This window comes from Nothoprocta perdicaria, unplaced genomic scaffold (assembly GCF_003342845.1).
Source record: "Nothoprocta perdicaria isolate Ctin4 unplaced genomic scaffold, notPer1 scaffold_0, whole genome shotgun sequence".
In the NCBI taxonomy this organism is placed as follows: Eukaryota; Metazoa; Chordata; class Aves; order Tinamiformes; family Tinamidae; genus Nothoprocta; species Nothoprocta perdicaria.
Window position 1 is genome coordinate 13629809 of NW_020454092.1, and position 16290 is coordinate 13646098.

At 42.7% G+C, this 16290-nt stretch overlaps 1 protein-coding gene across 1 annotated transcript in view; it reads right to left on the reverse strand.

Moving 5' to 3' along the window:
• EIF2B3 (eukaryotic translation initiation factor 2B subunit gamma) overlaps positions 1–16225 on the reverse strand; it is a 95407-nt gene extending 79182 nt beyond the window's left edge. Inside the window, exons 1-2 of the mRNA XM_026033457.1 lie at positions 16078–16225; positions 13340–13479 (exon numbers count right to left, since the gene is read on the reverse strand). Coding sequence (XP_025889242.1) covers positions 13340–13479; positions 16078–16225 — 288 coding nt within the window. The remainder of the gene's footprint in view (positions 1–13339; positions 13480–16077) is intronic.
• Between the last annotated feature and the right edge of the window lie 65 nt (positions 16226–16290).

Below are 16290 nucleotides of genomic sequence, written 5' to 3' on the forward strand. Positions count from 1 at the left end.
GAGCAGAGCAGCGGCCTCAGGAGCACGCTGAGAATACACCATGAAAGGCCCTTTTGGGACCTGACAGCCTCCCCTTTGAAACACCACCGCCCCCATAAAGAAAGCCCTCACTGTCTAAGGGATGCGCTTTTTTCCCCCCAGTGTACAACTCCTGAACGAATAAACTAATAGCTGAATGAAAAAATAAACTGTGCTAGAACCCTAGCAGAAGTGCGTGTTTTTCTTCACTTTCTTAGGGCGGGTGGAGTAGAATGAAAATAAATGGTAGAGCTTATGTTTTCTTTAAGTATATACTTCTATACACAGCGTATAAATACAGTGCACCTTCCTAATGAAGCGCTGATACGAGGAGGAGAAGCGGGTGCTACCTGCGCTCACAGGGGTATGTGAATGTACTTGACTTCATGAATTATGCAAACACCTAAGAGACACACATCTCTTAATGAAATATATGTAACGACGATTACATCAACCCCAAACTATTATACAAACACACGATAAGAATCAACACGAACTGATTGAAAAAAAAAAAAAAAGAAAAAAACAGCAAGCAAGCACACATCCCAAGCCCCACCACTGCAAAGGAAGAAAGCTACATGCACAAACGCTTGCAAATAGCACCCTCAACACACACAGCACCCATGGGAGAGGACGAGGCAAGGGACATAAGCCAAGGAGGACCAGGTAATGGCTGCAGCGTTTTGATTAACAGTTCAGACCAGAACACTGTAACAGCAGCAGCTGAACAGGCCAAGCTCAACAAAAAAAAAAAACCATCATAAGGCAGCTATGACCCAGCTTTAAGAAAAGAGACAGGGAGTGACTATGGGTTGAGGAATACCACACAAGGGGACACTGAAATATTACTATGACACAGGGCCAGCAGCCTCAGCATGTTGGAACCAGATTGTGTTCACTGGGGGCATCACAAGAACCAAAGGAAATAGCAGAATATGAAACTGTCCAAGAAGAGTCACTTAGGCCTCTATAATCCCATTTAACCTTGGATTTGCAGTGAGGGAAACTCAATTAGAAACTCAGGCTCTAATCAGCAGAGTCAGTTTATCCCGCTACAATCTGAATTTCAAGGTGTTCCTCTCTCTCTTTCTCCCTGCCTCCTGAGCAGGGAAGGAGCCCTGGGGCTTCCAGCTCAGCCCACACTGAACCCAGACCCTTCACTCGAGTCAGGAGGGGGAACAGGGCACTCAAAGCCTCCAAACACCATCTCTGCCCCTGTAACTCCGGGTGATACCACTGCACTACCCGACAAATCTTTCCAAACTGTGAGGTGCTCGGATGCCATGAGACAACAGACACCCTCAGTCTGGACGAACACAACACTGTGACATAAAACATCAAGCAAGTCATACAAAACAGGCTAAAGCACTATTAAAAAGAAAAAAGCCCTCAAACCAACATGTCAACAATTATATTAAACCCAGCACAACATGGAGCATCTTTGCAAGAAAGAAAACAAAACCAAAAGGCAGAACATTTCAAGAACACAGTTCAAGACAACTGATTTAAAAATAGAAAATATGTTTTCAATGGAACTAATTCTTACCATTGATCAAAAGATGAATGCAATTATATGCTGTAATATACCAGCGTAAACAAAAAGCCTTGGACTTGCTCACACCCTACATACCGAGAGCAACACTATAAACTCTTTCACGTTCAGCAACGACTGCTGGATCCCTTCTGTTCAAACAGGAGATATCAAGGTTACCACAGATAGCTGGCAGCAAAATCTGGCTTTTTAATGGTATTCACTAACTTTTTTTTTTTCCTAATATGAAGTACAGACAAGGGCAGGACCTTGTAGCCTAAACTGCTGAGGGGCCTCAAAAACTACAGAGTAGAAAATGAGAAAACATATGTTCCGAGGAAATCTCTAATTTGAGCAAAATCAGCCTCAAGAGAAAGAGAAAAACAAATGTCACTTTGCATTACAAACAGAAAAGAAGTAACGTATCCACTCCCAGCAGAACCAGCTTCTAAAAGGACTGAGGATAGACAAAACATGGCAGTTAAATGCTAAAAGTTTCCAATTGCACAGTACTGCAGCTGACAATTTGACAGGAACGGGAAAAACAAAAAGTGGGGGGGGGGAAAAGAAAGGGATTAAATGGACTTTGTTCCTACACTCAGCCTAAGTCAACACATGCACAAACAGAGCGCTCTGCATCACTTCCTGGGGTGTCACCAAACTACGAGGCAGAGGAGTAAGTTATAATTACTGCTGGTATTAAGACCGAGAGCTGATGTACACAACAGCCTGGAACTTCACCCATATGTTGCACGAGCAGTGGGGTTTCTGCGTAATGCTTTTATTATTCTAAAGCATGGAAAGACAGAAACAGTTTGGCTACAGGCAAACATTCTGATTACTTGCTAGCACGCTCTAGGCAAAGCCAGAGATACCTCCCAGCAATTGCATTACTCACCACGGTTCAGATCAGAGAGTTACATCCAAGGCTTTAGAGAATCCCTTTTTATCTCACTCTCCATTACAAGCCCTCCAATTTCCACACCTGTGACCTCTTTGAAGCCTTTTGGCTGCTGCTGTAACTGGAGCAGGGAACCTCATTTATTTTTGATGTCTGCAGGATCTTGTTAGCTACCAAACTATAATGACCGCCTTTGGCTGGGAATTCCCACTCTGCTTTGATGACCTTGATAGCAGGATTCAGAAGCAAATGATCATTTAGTCCTTACTTAGCAGACATGCAACATTTACCTGCTGTGCACTCACCCTGCAAGAGCAGGTTTGCTGCAGACTGGCACCTTCGTGACTCTTTTAAGGACATCAGACTGGGGATGGACCAGCTTGTTCCCCAGTCTAGAATCCAGAACCTGCCTTTCCTCAACAAAAGGTGGAAGTAGGGTTTCCTGGGATTTATTTTTGTCTTTTGGGGAGAAAGCAGTGCCTTAAAGTGAAAAGAAAACGTGATGTCTTTGTCCTTTTCTCTTTTTTCTTTCTTTTTTTTTTTTGTTTTGTTTTGAACTAGAGAAGTCTAATTCAGGAGCCAAGGGAGTCTCTTCTAGTTGCTTGGATGGCCCTGAATTCATCAGGTGAAGATATCTTAAGGCAACATGAATGTCTTTGCATACGTAACCTGTCAGCATCACTGTTTATCTTAGCTCTAAGACAGCAGGAAGACATGCCAGGAGCTGGGGAGGAAACTTAAACCTGCTCCCATCATATGGCTCATCCTAGGCATTGTATCAGATGGGATCCTACAATGAAAACACTATTTTACATTATCTTCACATCTCATGACCTAGCATCCAAAATCAATATTTCTTAATTTACATATATATAAGCTCAGAACAGGAAAGATATTCAAGCCCTGCAGGCATCCTGTCTCCTCCCAGGAGGAAGTCTTGTTACCTAGTGCTAAAACTGACTTGTGCGGTGGAAAAAGTACAACCATCAGCAACCCAACACACAAACTTATATAAATTCATAAACTTAATATGATTTTTTTTTTCCAAGCAGGACTTTGATATCATAAACTTACAAAACAGTAAACCAGGTGGTCTGGAATATAAACTTTGCAATCCGGATTTTATTCCAGTGCTGATTAACTGCGATCTTGCTGCACTTGGAATATTCTAACAAGCTTTCGCCATCTTCTTCCTCCAGGCACAACAGTTTTTTCCACTGGTTTCCCACCTTCTATAACATCGAAAGCAAGTCGCTTACTTCCACCTGAGAGCCTGATCCTTTCATTGATCATTCCCTTAGCAAAAGGTCTATTTCTGTCTTAGATCAACAGCAATGCAGTTGGCACACGCCGAGTGCTCCGCGTACACCTGCAAGCTGGCACAGTATTTATGAGGAATGTCTTTCAGGAATTCACTGTTATCATGAACAGAACTTGCTACCCTTACACCTACAGACCACTGACAGTCACCAGGCCACCAGCATGCCGGGACATTGTTCTTACATAACAACATGTAGTATTTAGTTTATTATTCACGTCCTCAGTTGTCTGAGGGCAGTTGTCATCTCCTGGATTTGTGTTCGGATGCTAAGCACTCTATGGAAGGCACTGTTTCTCCCTTATTTAAGGCAGGGCATCCAGAATGAGGACACTATCACTCATGAGGGCCAGTAAAGCTCAGGCAAGGGCCAAAATGTCTCCTACATGAACCATTACAAGCTGGATCTAGGGCTTGAGCATGCCGTAATCCAGGACCAGAATTGGCCTGCTCATGAAGGATTTCTTTGGCAAGCAGAATTCTCCCTTCGCTTAGCACAGACCATGGCCAGATCCCTTCTTTGCAGACAGGAGAATTCCAGAGCCACACAGAGCTCTCCTGTTCCTGGAAGGAAGGTTCCTAGGGCTACCTGGCCGGCAGCATTAACAGAACCACCGCGCAGCTGATCTTGGACCCTGCCTCCCAGAGCAGAAATCCACGCTCAGACTCCAATCCCAGGAGCAGCAGCGCAGCCGGCTCGCTGCCAAAGCCCTGAGCTCAAGCCCAGGCTTAACACTTAATGTAAGCAGAGCCCTAGGCAGTCAGGTGCTGCAGTCATGCAAACAATAGTAATAAAAACTAGTCCTAATGGAGCTCAACCGGCTCAACTTATTGAGGAGAAGGACGGCCTTTGCCCACAGCCTGCAAAGGATATTTTAGCCACGAAGCAACATGCAGGAATTCAGCAGCTAGAAAACAGAATCAGCAGTGTTCAAAGTGGAAATAAAAGATGAAGTGTTTTCAGAGTGAGAATAAATGTCATCTGGAACAAACCACTAGAGGTGTTTACACTAATAGACTCTTCCTCAAGAAGCACATGCGACTGCAGAGCTGCTGGCTTTTGGAAGAGCACGTTCGCTACCTCATGCGCAAGCCTGGGGGCTAACACCTCTAGCTGCTCTGAGCAAACTGTCTTATGGGCTACAGGATCTTAATGGTCCCTACCAGTCACAGATAATGCCTAAATTTACTTCAAGAAAATATGGATACTTGATGCTCTTTTGCTTTTTAGCATGATTCAAAGAAAAAAAACCCATAACCCGTACTATTCCCATCACCTCCTTCCTATTATCCTGTCCTATTATTCCAATAACTATTAGGAACTCATTACTACACCAGGCTGCAAAACCACCAGAGGAAAAATCTTCTTTTAACACAGTAACCAGAATTACATACTTCACACGTGCCATTTTTTTGATCTAATCAACTCCATCCTGCCTTTTGAGGGATGAATACTCACCAAAAAACATCACCTGCAGTAAAACAACTGAGGCAGCTAAACAGCTCACAACCGCCAAGAAAAGTCCCAGCTTCAAATGAGAGCATGGCTGTCAAGATCCATAAACTAACTGGTTGTGGGGGAAGCAAAAGTCATGCAGACTCAAAACAAAGAAAGAAAAGGCTGCAGAGAGCAAGAAGTTGCAGGTGACCCCTCCTTGCAAGCGTCATATCGTACTTGATGCCAGGGTTACCTTACTCATGGGGAAGGACCAAGGAGATCAGAAGTTACAAGTCAAAAATAACAGAACTTGAGATTAGAAGGTGACTTCTTTGCACTCACATCCATGAAAGCGGCACTTTTTTAAGCGGAAAAGTACAAAAATGAGATTATATTAAAACTTTAATTTTCCCCTTATACACAGCAAAGTATTTACAGAGACCATATATGCTTTAAATAGGGAAAATAAAAGATGCTTTATAATTAAACAAACAAAAAACACACTAATTTTACTTACATCCACAAAATGAAAACTAACAGCAGCTCACGGTAAACAGAAGGGACTTACCGGGATGCTTTTAGGAAAATGACTTTAATTATACACACGTGCAAAGTGCTTACTATGTCTGCAAGTAAAACAGGCAAAATTGGTGCAATTCATCAGCAAGCACACTGAAAATCTGAATGAAACATGTACTGAAACAAAGGAGAAAATGGTGACAATTAATTTCCACATGGAAACAAGAGGTATTGGTTAACATAAGCATAGCCTTGATTTGGCAGGAGCTTGGAAAGGAAAGGATAAAGACACATAGTGAGAGATGCAGCAATTAAAGCTGACAGGCATCCCAAGTCTGCCAGTGATTCTTATTGCAAAACACCTGAAGTCTTTGCAATTTTTTTGCCTGTTTCTATAATGGGAAGCATCCTTCTCAGCTGCGAGTGCACAGAAGAACAAATGCCCCAACAACCACTCCGGATTCTAACTTTGGAGCTAATCGCCTCATCCAAACTTCTGCTGTTTTAACCCTGATCCATAGTAAACACTGGCAGAAGGAAAAAAAAAAAAAAAAAAAAAAACCACACAACTACATACTTTTAAAGCTGAGTAACTTAAAAAAAATGTTGAATTCTGTAACTCCCTCAGTTGCCAGGAAAAATAAAGATCAGAGCAGAGTCCTGGGCATAATTCATCCAGCAGGTATCAATCACACAGTGCTGTATCACTCCTACCTGCACCAGGCTGCGTACCTGCCAGTACACGTGCATTTTTCTGTAACCAGCAGCCATGCTCTGGGAATGAGACTGGAGCACGTTAATTGATAATTAATTTTGCCTAATACCTCGATGGCGGTAAATTTCAATGTGGACTGAATCAGAGGCTGGAGACAAGATGCTACATACCCCGTGTGCTGCCACCCAATTCATCTGCTTTTCCCCATGCAACGTGCTGCCACAACCACAAAAGGCAGAGACAAAAAGGATGGCAAGAGAGCAATTTCATTTGTAATTTAGGCAGACAAAGTAAACAGCGTTTGCTGCCAGGTCTACCAAAAAAAAATGACAAGATACCTTTTACTATTCCAAACGGAAGAATACAACATTTAGTTGTCTTGCTCACAGAGACAGACCTTATTCATCTCTTACAAACGCATTTCATTCGTTTTTTATTTCAACTGACAGTACAAAAATACATAGCCATATATTATGGGGACTCAAGTTTTTCTTTCCATGCTCACCAAACGCTGCTCAGCTGCACCAAAAGGATTCAGATTGCACCTTCCAGCCATTACAGCAAGCTTACTTACATCATGTGTTTGGAAAGGGCATTTTTCAACAGAGGAAGCGAAGCGCTTCGCTGTGCCGTCCAAGACTGCACGGATCAGTGACCCGCAGCAGCACCCAGACCACCGTGACATCACACTTTCCACAACATGCCTCCCAAAGATGCACATACCAGGAGGAGCTGGAGTTTCAATCTTTGTTTATTTGCTCAAAGGCATTCTCTTCCTTTCCTTCTTCGTCTTTTTGGTAGCTTTTTAGGGTTTGTTTTCTTTAAGAGCTGTATTACTTTCCAATCTTGTTTTTTGAAGTGGGGAGAAGCATGTGGACCACCTGAGATGAGATATTCCACACAGAGGCACTCACCGGTGACAGTAGCAGGAGGCAGGCTGATTAGTTCACAGCATATTAGTCAAGGCTTCCATTAATGCAACTAAGGGCTCCTCAAGGAAGGAAAATGCAAAATTGTTCCATTGCTTTTACTCTGCTGGAACACCACATTTTAATCACCAAACAGGGTACAGTTGAGTGACACAAGGGAGAGAAATGCTCAACAGAAGGTGAAAATAATATAGACGCAGCGAAGACAAATGCCTGATCTAGGCACACCCAACCCACCTCCTGTTTCAGCTTGAAATGCAGATTCATGATTTAATCAGGTTTCTCAACTTGCTGCCTGGAGAGGCCCCAGCCTGAGAGGTGGCGCCAGACAGCGGCTGTTGGGTCTGGTAAAATCTGGCACTCAAACAAAATGGGCAAATATTAGAGAGGCCTAAATTTCACAAGTAACAATGACTTTTTCCTTCTTTTTTTGGTCAGCAGTAACCTAGAACCCACAAGAAGTTCTGCAGCAGCTTGATGAATGGTGCAACGAGAAGGTCACAGAAATACAGTTCTGAAAGAGGTCTCCTGAGTCACAGCCCAGCCTCCTGCCATTGCAGGTAGCAAATTATTTAGTCTATTATAGAAAAAAATATTCACTGCAGTTTAAAATAAGGGTTTTTCTGGTCTTGATTACTCCTTCTAGAGGACTGTTCCATGACCCTACTCTCCTTTGATGGATTGAAACCTTTTTGTAATTTTCACTGTATGGTTTTTCAAGCAAGTTTAAACGCATTTGTATTTGTTCCACCATCACACTTAATCAGAACATCTTATCTCTTCTCCTAGTGCTTGTTTCCCTTCCCCAAAATAGCGAGAGCAAGTACATTTCCTTGATTGTGCCACAAAAATGTCAAACTTGTTAAAAAAAAAAATCTCCATCCTGCTCCAGCCCTTCATGTCTGTTCCCATTTGAATTCACTTTTTTTTTTTTTGAATATACATTTGAGTTCCAGACCTGCAGAGTATTGCTGCAAACTCTTCCCACTGTCGTGAACAACAGCATTAATAATTTCTCATCTCTGTCCAAACACACTTTCCCAATATAATCTAGGCTTACATTTAGCTCTTCATGCTCATAATTACCCCACATTCAACTAGTACATGCTGGGACCTTGTAATTTACTGTTCAGCTCCTAGCTTAAAATAGAATTTATTAATCCCTGACAATGGGAGGTCTGTGTTACTGGAGTCCTGTCACTGTGCAATACTATTGCAGGCCATGGCACATATATTTGCTTAACTAACGCTGTGAATCTTCTGAAGGAGATCTAAACTGTGAGAAGCCCCTCAAGAAGGGTGGTAGAGGCCAAGCAGTTGAAGGCATTAGGAAAATATAGGAGAGAAGGACCCTCCAGAAGCCTTGACTGACATACTAGAATGCTTTATAGAACAACTTGAAAAAAGCAGTCCAAAACCAGAGGAAAAGCCTTCCTAAGCAAGCAGTGGAATTACATTACGGAAGGTTTCAGGAGACATGAAAAGAAATAAACATCTTAAAAAGCAGTCTGCTGACCACTACTATAAAAACAGAGTCACCACTACAAGATGAGCTGCCTACAAAACAAGACTGCATCCTCCTCTACTGCCTGCTGTAGGCAGCACCTGCATCTTCTCTCTTGCTGAAAAGCGTATCAGGCATCAATCCTGGCACTGTGAGGACTCTTCCCTGTCTCCAGATTCGAGTCACCTGAAGGCTCCAGCCATTTTTGCTTCTCAATGAAAACCATAAACAAGGACTGGAGACAGTTACTGAGGAGAAATCAATTTTATATGACTTAGAATGAAAATAAATAAATGAAGCCCCTTCCCAACTGCTCCCAGCAGCTGGCAGGCTTTGGACACTAAAAATACCATGTAGAAGTTAACCAATATGATACTGAATTTAATTCTACTGAAGCATCTGCTGTCACACCTGTAACATTACTGATGGCTCAGAGCAGTATGCTGAAGAGTCACACTGCTTTTAAAATGTGCCTAGCACATTTAAATACCCTTAATCTTGAAACACCACATACGTTTGCAGTAAAAAAGCAACATCCCTACATCCAAATTGTTTTCCTGTTTGTGCCTAAAGAGAGTTTCTTCTAGAGAAACTGGCTCTTAGGAAAGCAGATTACTTCTTCCCCCTTGCATACTCCACAAGCGCCTTGACAAAGCACACAAACTACGTGCTTCCCATCCCTGCAGTGCTTTGGCAGTTTGGAATCTAAGGATGCAACTGCTTTATTTATTGCTTGTTATATTCCAAACATGTTTGGCCTGCCATAGCTCTTTGTGGTCTTTAAAAGATTTAGTGAGGGGTATTTTCTGCTTCCTTACATAGCTTTTCAGAACCTGCCAGACAGTGAGCAGAAGACATCTACTGTCTTGCCCCTTTCTGCATCCAGTAAGTCTTGCTGGATCCACACCTTCTTTCATGTCTATGCTACAGATACAGCAGCAGCTCAAGTACTAGAGTTTGCACTAAGTCTTCAGAATTACTCTGGTATAAATACATGAGGGAGTGACCCAAAGGAAAATGGAAGTCAGAAGGCACAAAATGTTCCTGTAATGATTTTACTTAACTATAACCAAAATCAGGAAGAGCAGACCTTAAAATCGTAGCTGTAGGACCTGCTGGAGAGGATACAGGCTGCATCTGTATTCTCAAAATGACAGCACTCTAGGAAACAATGGGATTGCAGATAGGAAAACAACTTAAGGTTCAGACCAGCAGCTGTCACAAAGTTCTTGCACCGTTTTCATACAGTTATACAAGAGGAAACATTCAGGAGGTACATGAATAAAAAGTGCTACATGCACTTTTTGTTTTCTGACCACCTCATTTTAAGTGCTGGAAGTTAATAAAACACTCAATGTTTTGCATTAAGTTATTATCTGACTAAAGTTTAATATGAACAGACACAATTTCTCTATCAGTTTCTAGTGCGTATGTTGCAAAATGAGTTTTCAGTTACTTTAGACCAACACTGTATCACACCAAGGGCCATTTTAAAGTCATACTCCAGCACAAACTGAAAAAAAAAATGTTCAGAAATTGGACTGCTTCTCTACTACAGTTTGTTCAGCAGTTTCCATAAAAAACAATTATGTTTAATCTCTTGTCTTGCTGGCCTTGTCAAGGTAGAGGAACGGTGCAATTTGAACACAGTAAAGGGATAATTGTGCTTAAAAATACAAGAGATTTGAAATATTTGTCCAGCTTCCAGTGCTTTTACAGATCTTTTTAAATCATCCTAGATAGGTCACTTCATCTCCTTAAGCCTCACTTCTCAGGCACTGAGTAGCAAAGTCAAACTAACTACTGTTCTAACTATTCAGACACCAGAACTGAATGTCTTAGGAAACACAGTAACAAGTCAATAAAACAACTACTGGCAAAGAAGAGGTTAGTCGAACACCAAGGCCTAGGTACACTCTAAGCAGAACTTACAGGACCAAGCTTTCTGTTGTTCATTCCTTCTTACGAAGCACTAAGTTTAGCACAGTATCTTTGTTGTGGGAAGGATCCAAGAAAAGGATACATTCAGACTTGTAATGAGTATAAAACACCTAATAAAGCTGCTACCTTGTCAATCAGTTGTAGGTTGAGACAGCCAAAAACAACAGGAAGATTCCAGTAGAGCAAAGAACACACATCTACTCCATCAGCTCATGAAGCAAATATGTCCAAAAAAGCCTGTGTGCATAGAGTAGGTAAAAAGCAAACAGGAAACTTGCACAGGTTTCCTTTGCTCTCTTGCAACTTCTGAACAACCAGGAAACACTACGTCTGGTGGAGTCAGCTGCTTGTTGCTGTGAACAGAGGCGGTCAGTCTTACCTGCCCAAAACAGCTAGCACAAAAAGGGATAAAACAAAGTGAGAACTATCTTCCCTCAGCCTCTATAGGCTTTGCACACATGCACTCTTATGCTACTACTGAATGCAATTCTGTAAATCTAATCAACAACTAATCTCTACAGTATCAAATTTTATTGATGAAGGTGCAACACAGCAAAAAAAAGAAAAAAAAACTGCTAAAGGAGGCACAGCGAAAAGCAACGCTGCAGAAGTGGAATCTCTCAGCTAAATACAAGATGAACCAGAAAGTTGTGAGATTTTACTCTTTAGAGTGGCCCAATATCTATGTGCATCTCAAGACCTGTGATCAGCCTTTCAGCTTGCCTTAGACATATTTTTTACAGCGCATTTATAACCTTGGCTTTACTCCATGTCACTTGCATTGCACACAGGCAAGCTATACTGTGCCACGTTACCTCATTTTTACTGAGCATACTTGCTCTTCTGTCTGCGGGCAATTAACTCAATTTGCGACAAATAAAAGTTTCAGCAACCAGTTTAAGCTCCTCATGAGGCTTTTGGCATGGGCTGCAAAAAGTCTGCCAGCAAACTATGGCCACAAGTAGCAGTTGTTTTTACCAGGGAAATTCATTCTTCAGCAAGAATCCTCTCCTTCTACACCACAGATATAGCCAACATACTGCAGCTTTTCATCTGCCTGTACTGCACAGTTCTCTCACCTGTATCAGACAGGAGAGGATATATCCTGTAAGAAGTATACGAGGGGCATGCATGTACTAATGGAATGACTCCAAAATACACAGCGCAGCAATTTGCTCAAGAACTTAGTACAGTGGTTTTCTAATAAGAGAGCACTATGTCCTCTTTGGCCAGACAAGCAAGACAAAATAAAAGCACATAAACAATTGCTGACATTCATACACGGTTCACTGAAAAGCTGTGTTTCCCACTACCACCTCCCATCTTCTCCAAGACTTTTTTGGAGGGAGAATAAACACAAACCAACACTATCTCTGCTCAGAAGAAACAGTCAATTTTCCACTCCATATCTTACCCTCACATTCTTCACTGTCATTTCTCAGGCTTCCTCAGCAAAGTTGACAGAATTGCCAAAAAAAGATCTTGTTTTTGCTTCTCCTCTTTATACCTTCTCTTGGCTCACTGAATCACGATAGTCTTGTGCATTAATCCCTGGCCAATTAAGTCTCATTATACCACACTTTGTTGCTAAGTCTCATCTTGTCTTGATTGGCGCTTTCCTCTCAGGAGGAGACAGCCTGTTATCCTAGAGTTTATTAGGTTCAAAAAGAGTCTGAAGACAAAAGACACCTCAGGACATTAAATGGTCCATTGGTATTCTGTTGCAACTTTTATTTGAACAATTTGGCTAAGATGACCTAAACAGATAGGAAATAAATCAGAAAGGTTATGTATGACAACCACAAAAAACAAAATTCCATCCCTAATCTTGCCAAGAATTCCAAGCCGCATTTCAGCCTTACATGGGAGTAATTTTGACTTGTGTAGTTAGCAGTTAAAATTCAGTGCACAATTACTAGAATAGCACCCAACTGTAAAAAAACAGCTCTTTATGAAATCTGGAACACTGTTAATATAACAGCCTACAACATGATCAAGCCAACAAAAGCACAGGAAACGTAGGGAGCTCAAGCACAGAGCGACTGGCCTAGCTACACAGGTAGCCTGTCATGGGGCCAAGAATTGAACCTGGTTTTCTTTATATATATATCAGTTAATTGCCTAATGAGTAAAATGAGCATTTGTGCAGAACTCTACTTTCCAAGGCACTAGCTGGACAACAGCTATCATGCATTATACCAAAAACTATATGAACAGATGCAACATCTTTATTAACCAGACTGCAAGGTACCACTAAGCAGCAGGTTACTGCCAAGTCCAGACCTGCTCCAGCCTTTCTAGCTGTCAAGTCTAGTCATTTAGAAGCCTTGTTTGATTTCCCCTTGGAATAATGGCAGAGGCAAAATACGGATCTTCTGAAAAGAAGGAAATTCAGTTACCTGCACTATTATTAAATGCTTTAGGAGATCTACCATGTATGTATGATTAAAAAAGAGAGGAGGGAAGATACTATTTTAAATAAATGTCTTCTGGTCAAGGTTAAAATCAAAAAGAGACAACCATACCTTAATTTTCTGGTGAATATGCCTCAGTGAATCTGCTGTACCCATGTCCATGTTGTCACTGATGCACACAAAATCCAGCTTCATTTTTGTGTCCAGGTTTAACACTTTTTGGATTTCCTTCCTCGTAATCACAATGACCTCTAGGACAGAACAAAGCAGGGTGAGATCAAGCAAAGACACTCAAGTATTTATCATGAATAAGGCATGCTCACTTTTTACTTTGAAGCCTAATGGAAGTGTTGGAAGGCTTGAGTCACATAATTGGGTTCTACGGTGATGCAAGCTCTCTCAACAATAACAGGTCTGGCAATGAAGGTCCAAGTGAAGATGAAAATAATTCCTCCTTTTTGGGGGGAGTCTACTCAAAGGGACAGGGATATATAAAGTGACATAAGGGCTAGCAGAACAGAACAAAGATGTTTTCTACTATTAGAAAGTGTTCTCCAGCTATCTTCTCGAAGAATATGAATTGAGGAATGCCACCATAAGACCCTGCTTTAAGGTCACTGGCAGTTTAGATCTCCATTCTTTGCCTATCTCAGTCCTGTGTAACTCTCTATGGAAAACACCACCAACCACAACAACTTATTGCTCAAATCACTTTCCTGTATCAGCTCGACAAGTAATTTGTGATCAACAGAGCCATTCCATTTACAAAGAAGAATGGGTGGGTCATATTTGAAGTACTGCAATAATGATACGAAAATATATTTTGGAAAGCAAAGAATGTGACAATTGAGGTGCTGCAGAGAAAACATTAAGAAAAGAGAACAACATGAAATCTTTTCTACTGGCCTCAAGAGCTGGAATTAAAAGGAAGAGTCTAACCATCAATTTACCTTGAAACAGAAAACAAAACAAAACAAATCATCATAAACCTATGGGATTCTAACAGACAAATACGGCAAAAAACATAGTCATCAGCCCAGGAAGCTTCTGTTACAAGCTGAAAATACATAAATTGTTTTAGTGTATGTTAAAATCTAAGTCATAATGAATCTATTAACAGAAAAAAATGAAGAAGCTGCAAACATGAGTTGTGGGGCAGTTTGGCTCTCTGTAAATGGGTACCCTCTCCTACATGGGAAGCCAACTCAGGCTCAGAACAACCTGAAGGACCTACTCAAAGCAACAGGATAGCAAGATCTTGAACTGGGAAGAAAAGCACCTGATGGAGAAAGAATTCCCACCTTTCAGCATAAATCCTGTAAGGTGGACAAAGGAGAGAGAAGACCCTTTGCAAGAGGGACAAAAGGGAAAGAGGAAGTCAGCCTGCTGAAGTCCTATTTAGTAACACAGGCGCATAGGAGGAATGAAGAAAATGGAGCAAACACTCATAACGAATAATAAAACTATGATCTAACTGACAAAACAAAACAAAACAAAAAAAGCAGGGAGAATTTGCAGCACCGGAGCATTAATACAGAAGCAAACGGCCTGCTCAGGAAGCGGGAGAAGGGAAGGAAGCTGGCAGTTTGCTTCCTGGAGATGCCCACACAAGCTGAAGATTTCTGTGTAGCAACCAAAATAAGAAAATATCTCCTACCATAACATGAACTGCTAGTGCTGAAGAGCATCAACTGGAAAAGGCTATTTCTGAATAGCTAAAAAAAAAAAACATGAATAGGAATGGCTGCAAAGAGGTTTTTGGCCACCCACAAGTGCATATCGCAGGATGAAGGTATGACCCTAAAGAAAAAGAGAAGGAAGAACAGGCAAATAAAGAAAACTAACAGTCAGAAAGCAGATTTTAATAGCAGCTGTCAAAAAATAATTTCAAATGGAAAAAAAAATCCTAAAGGTTCCTTAATGAATAAAATTAAGCCCAAAAGCTTAAGTTTTCACTTTCTTCCATTCCTTCATAATCCTACAATATTTGTCCAAGCATGGACAAGTCATGAGTTGAGTTTAACATCTTCAGAAGGAAAAAATGAAGTAAACAGAAAAAAAAACCCCACAAATTCTAGGGATATAGAAGAACAGCACAGTCACAAGGGAAAAACAAGAAAAGTGGTGAAACAGAAAGGCAAAATGCAGCAAAAGCATGAAAAAACAGGTACATGAGGGGTATGGCGAAGAAGTTCTATAAGTAGCATAGGGAACATCATAGGAAGGTTTAGTCTGTCATCGAAAAGGTAAAGAAAACTTACAGCCTTGCCATATACCAACAATACACTAACTGTACTACTTGGACTACAGCTAAGCTAGTTCCCCCTGTCCTATTCCATACCAAACCCTCCGCCTGGCTCCACGTGGGAATAATAAAGGCCTCAGTGCCCCAAGCAGAGCAAATAACGCTGAACTTCGGGCCAGACTGGAACAACAAGAGCCATCCCAATAGGGCTGACACACATCTCACGCCATAATGAATCAGAGAACGAGGAGGCAGGAACCCGGTCAACAACGCTCTGAGAAACACCAAGTTGGTGAAAAGCAGCCCCCCGACAAGAGCTGTGAGGGAGGGGGCGGAACACAGGCAGCCAGCGCCAGGGAACGGACACAGCAGCGCCGGGGGCAGCCCCAGCAGGGCCGGGGGCGGCCGCAGCAGGGCCGGGGGCGGCCGCAGCAGGGCCGGGGGCGGCCGCAGCAGGGCCGGGGGCGCCCGCAGCAGGGCCGGGGGCGGCCGCGGGCCGCTCCAGGGTGCGGAGGGGCCCTGTGGCTCAGGCGGGGGAGCAGGGACAGGGCACCGGGACGAGGCGGAGGCCGGGCCCGCCCGCCCCGCCCCGGGGCCGCCTCACCTTCGAAGCCGGCGCGCTCGAGCAGGTTGAGGGGGTACCAGAGCAGGGGCCGGTTGCCCACCGGGAGCAGCGGCTTGGGGATGCTGGAGGTCAGGTCCGTCATGCGGGAGCCGCCGCCCGCAGCCATCACCACGGCCTGGAACTCCATGCTGCAAGGGGAGCACACGGGCAGCGCGGGGGCTGGGCGCGGGCCGGGCCCGGCGGCGCGGCCAG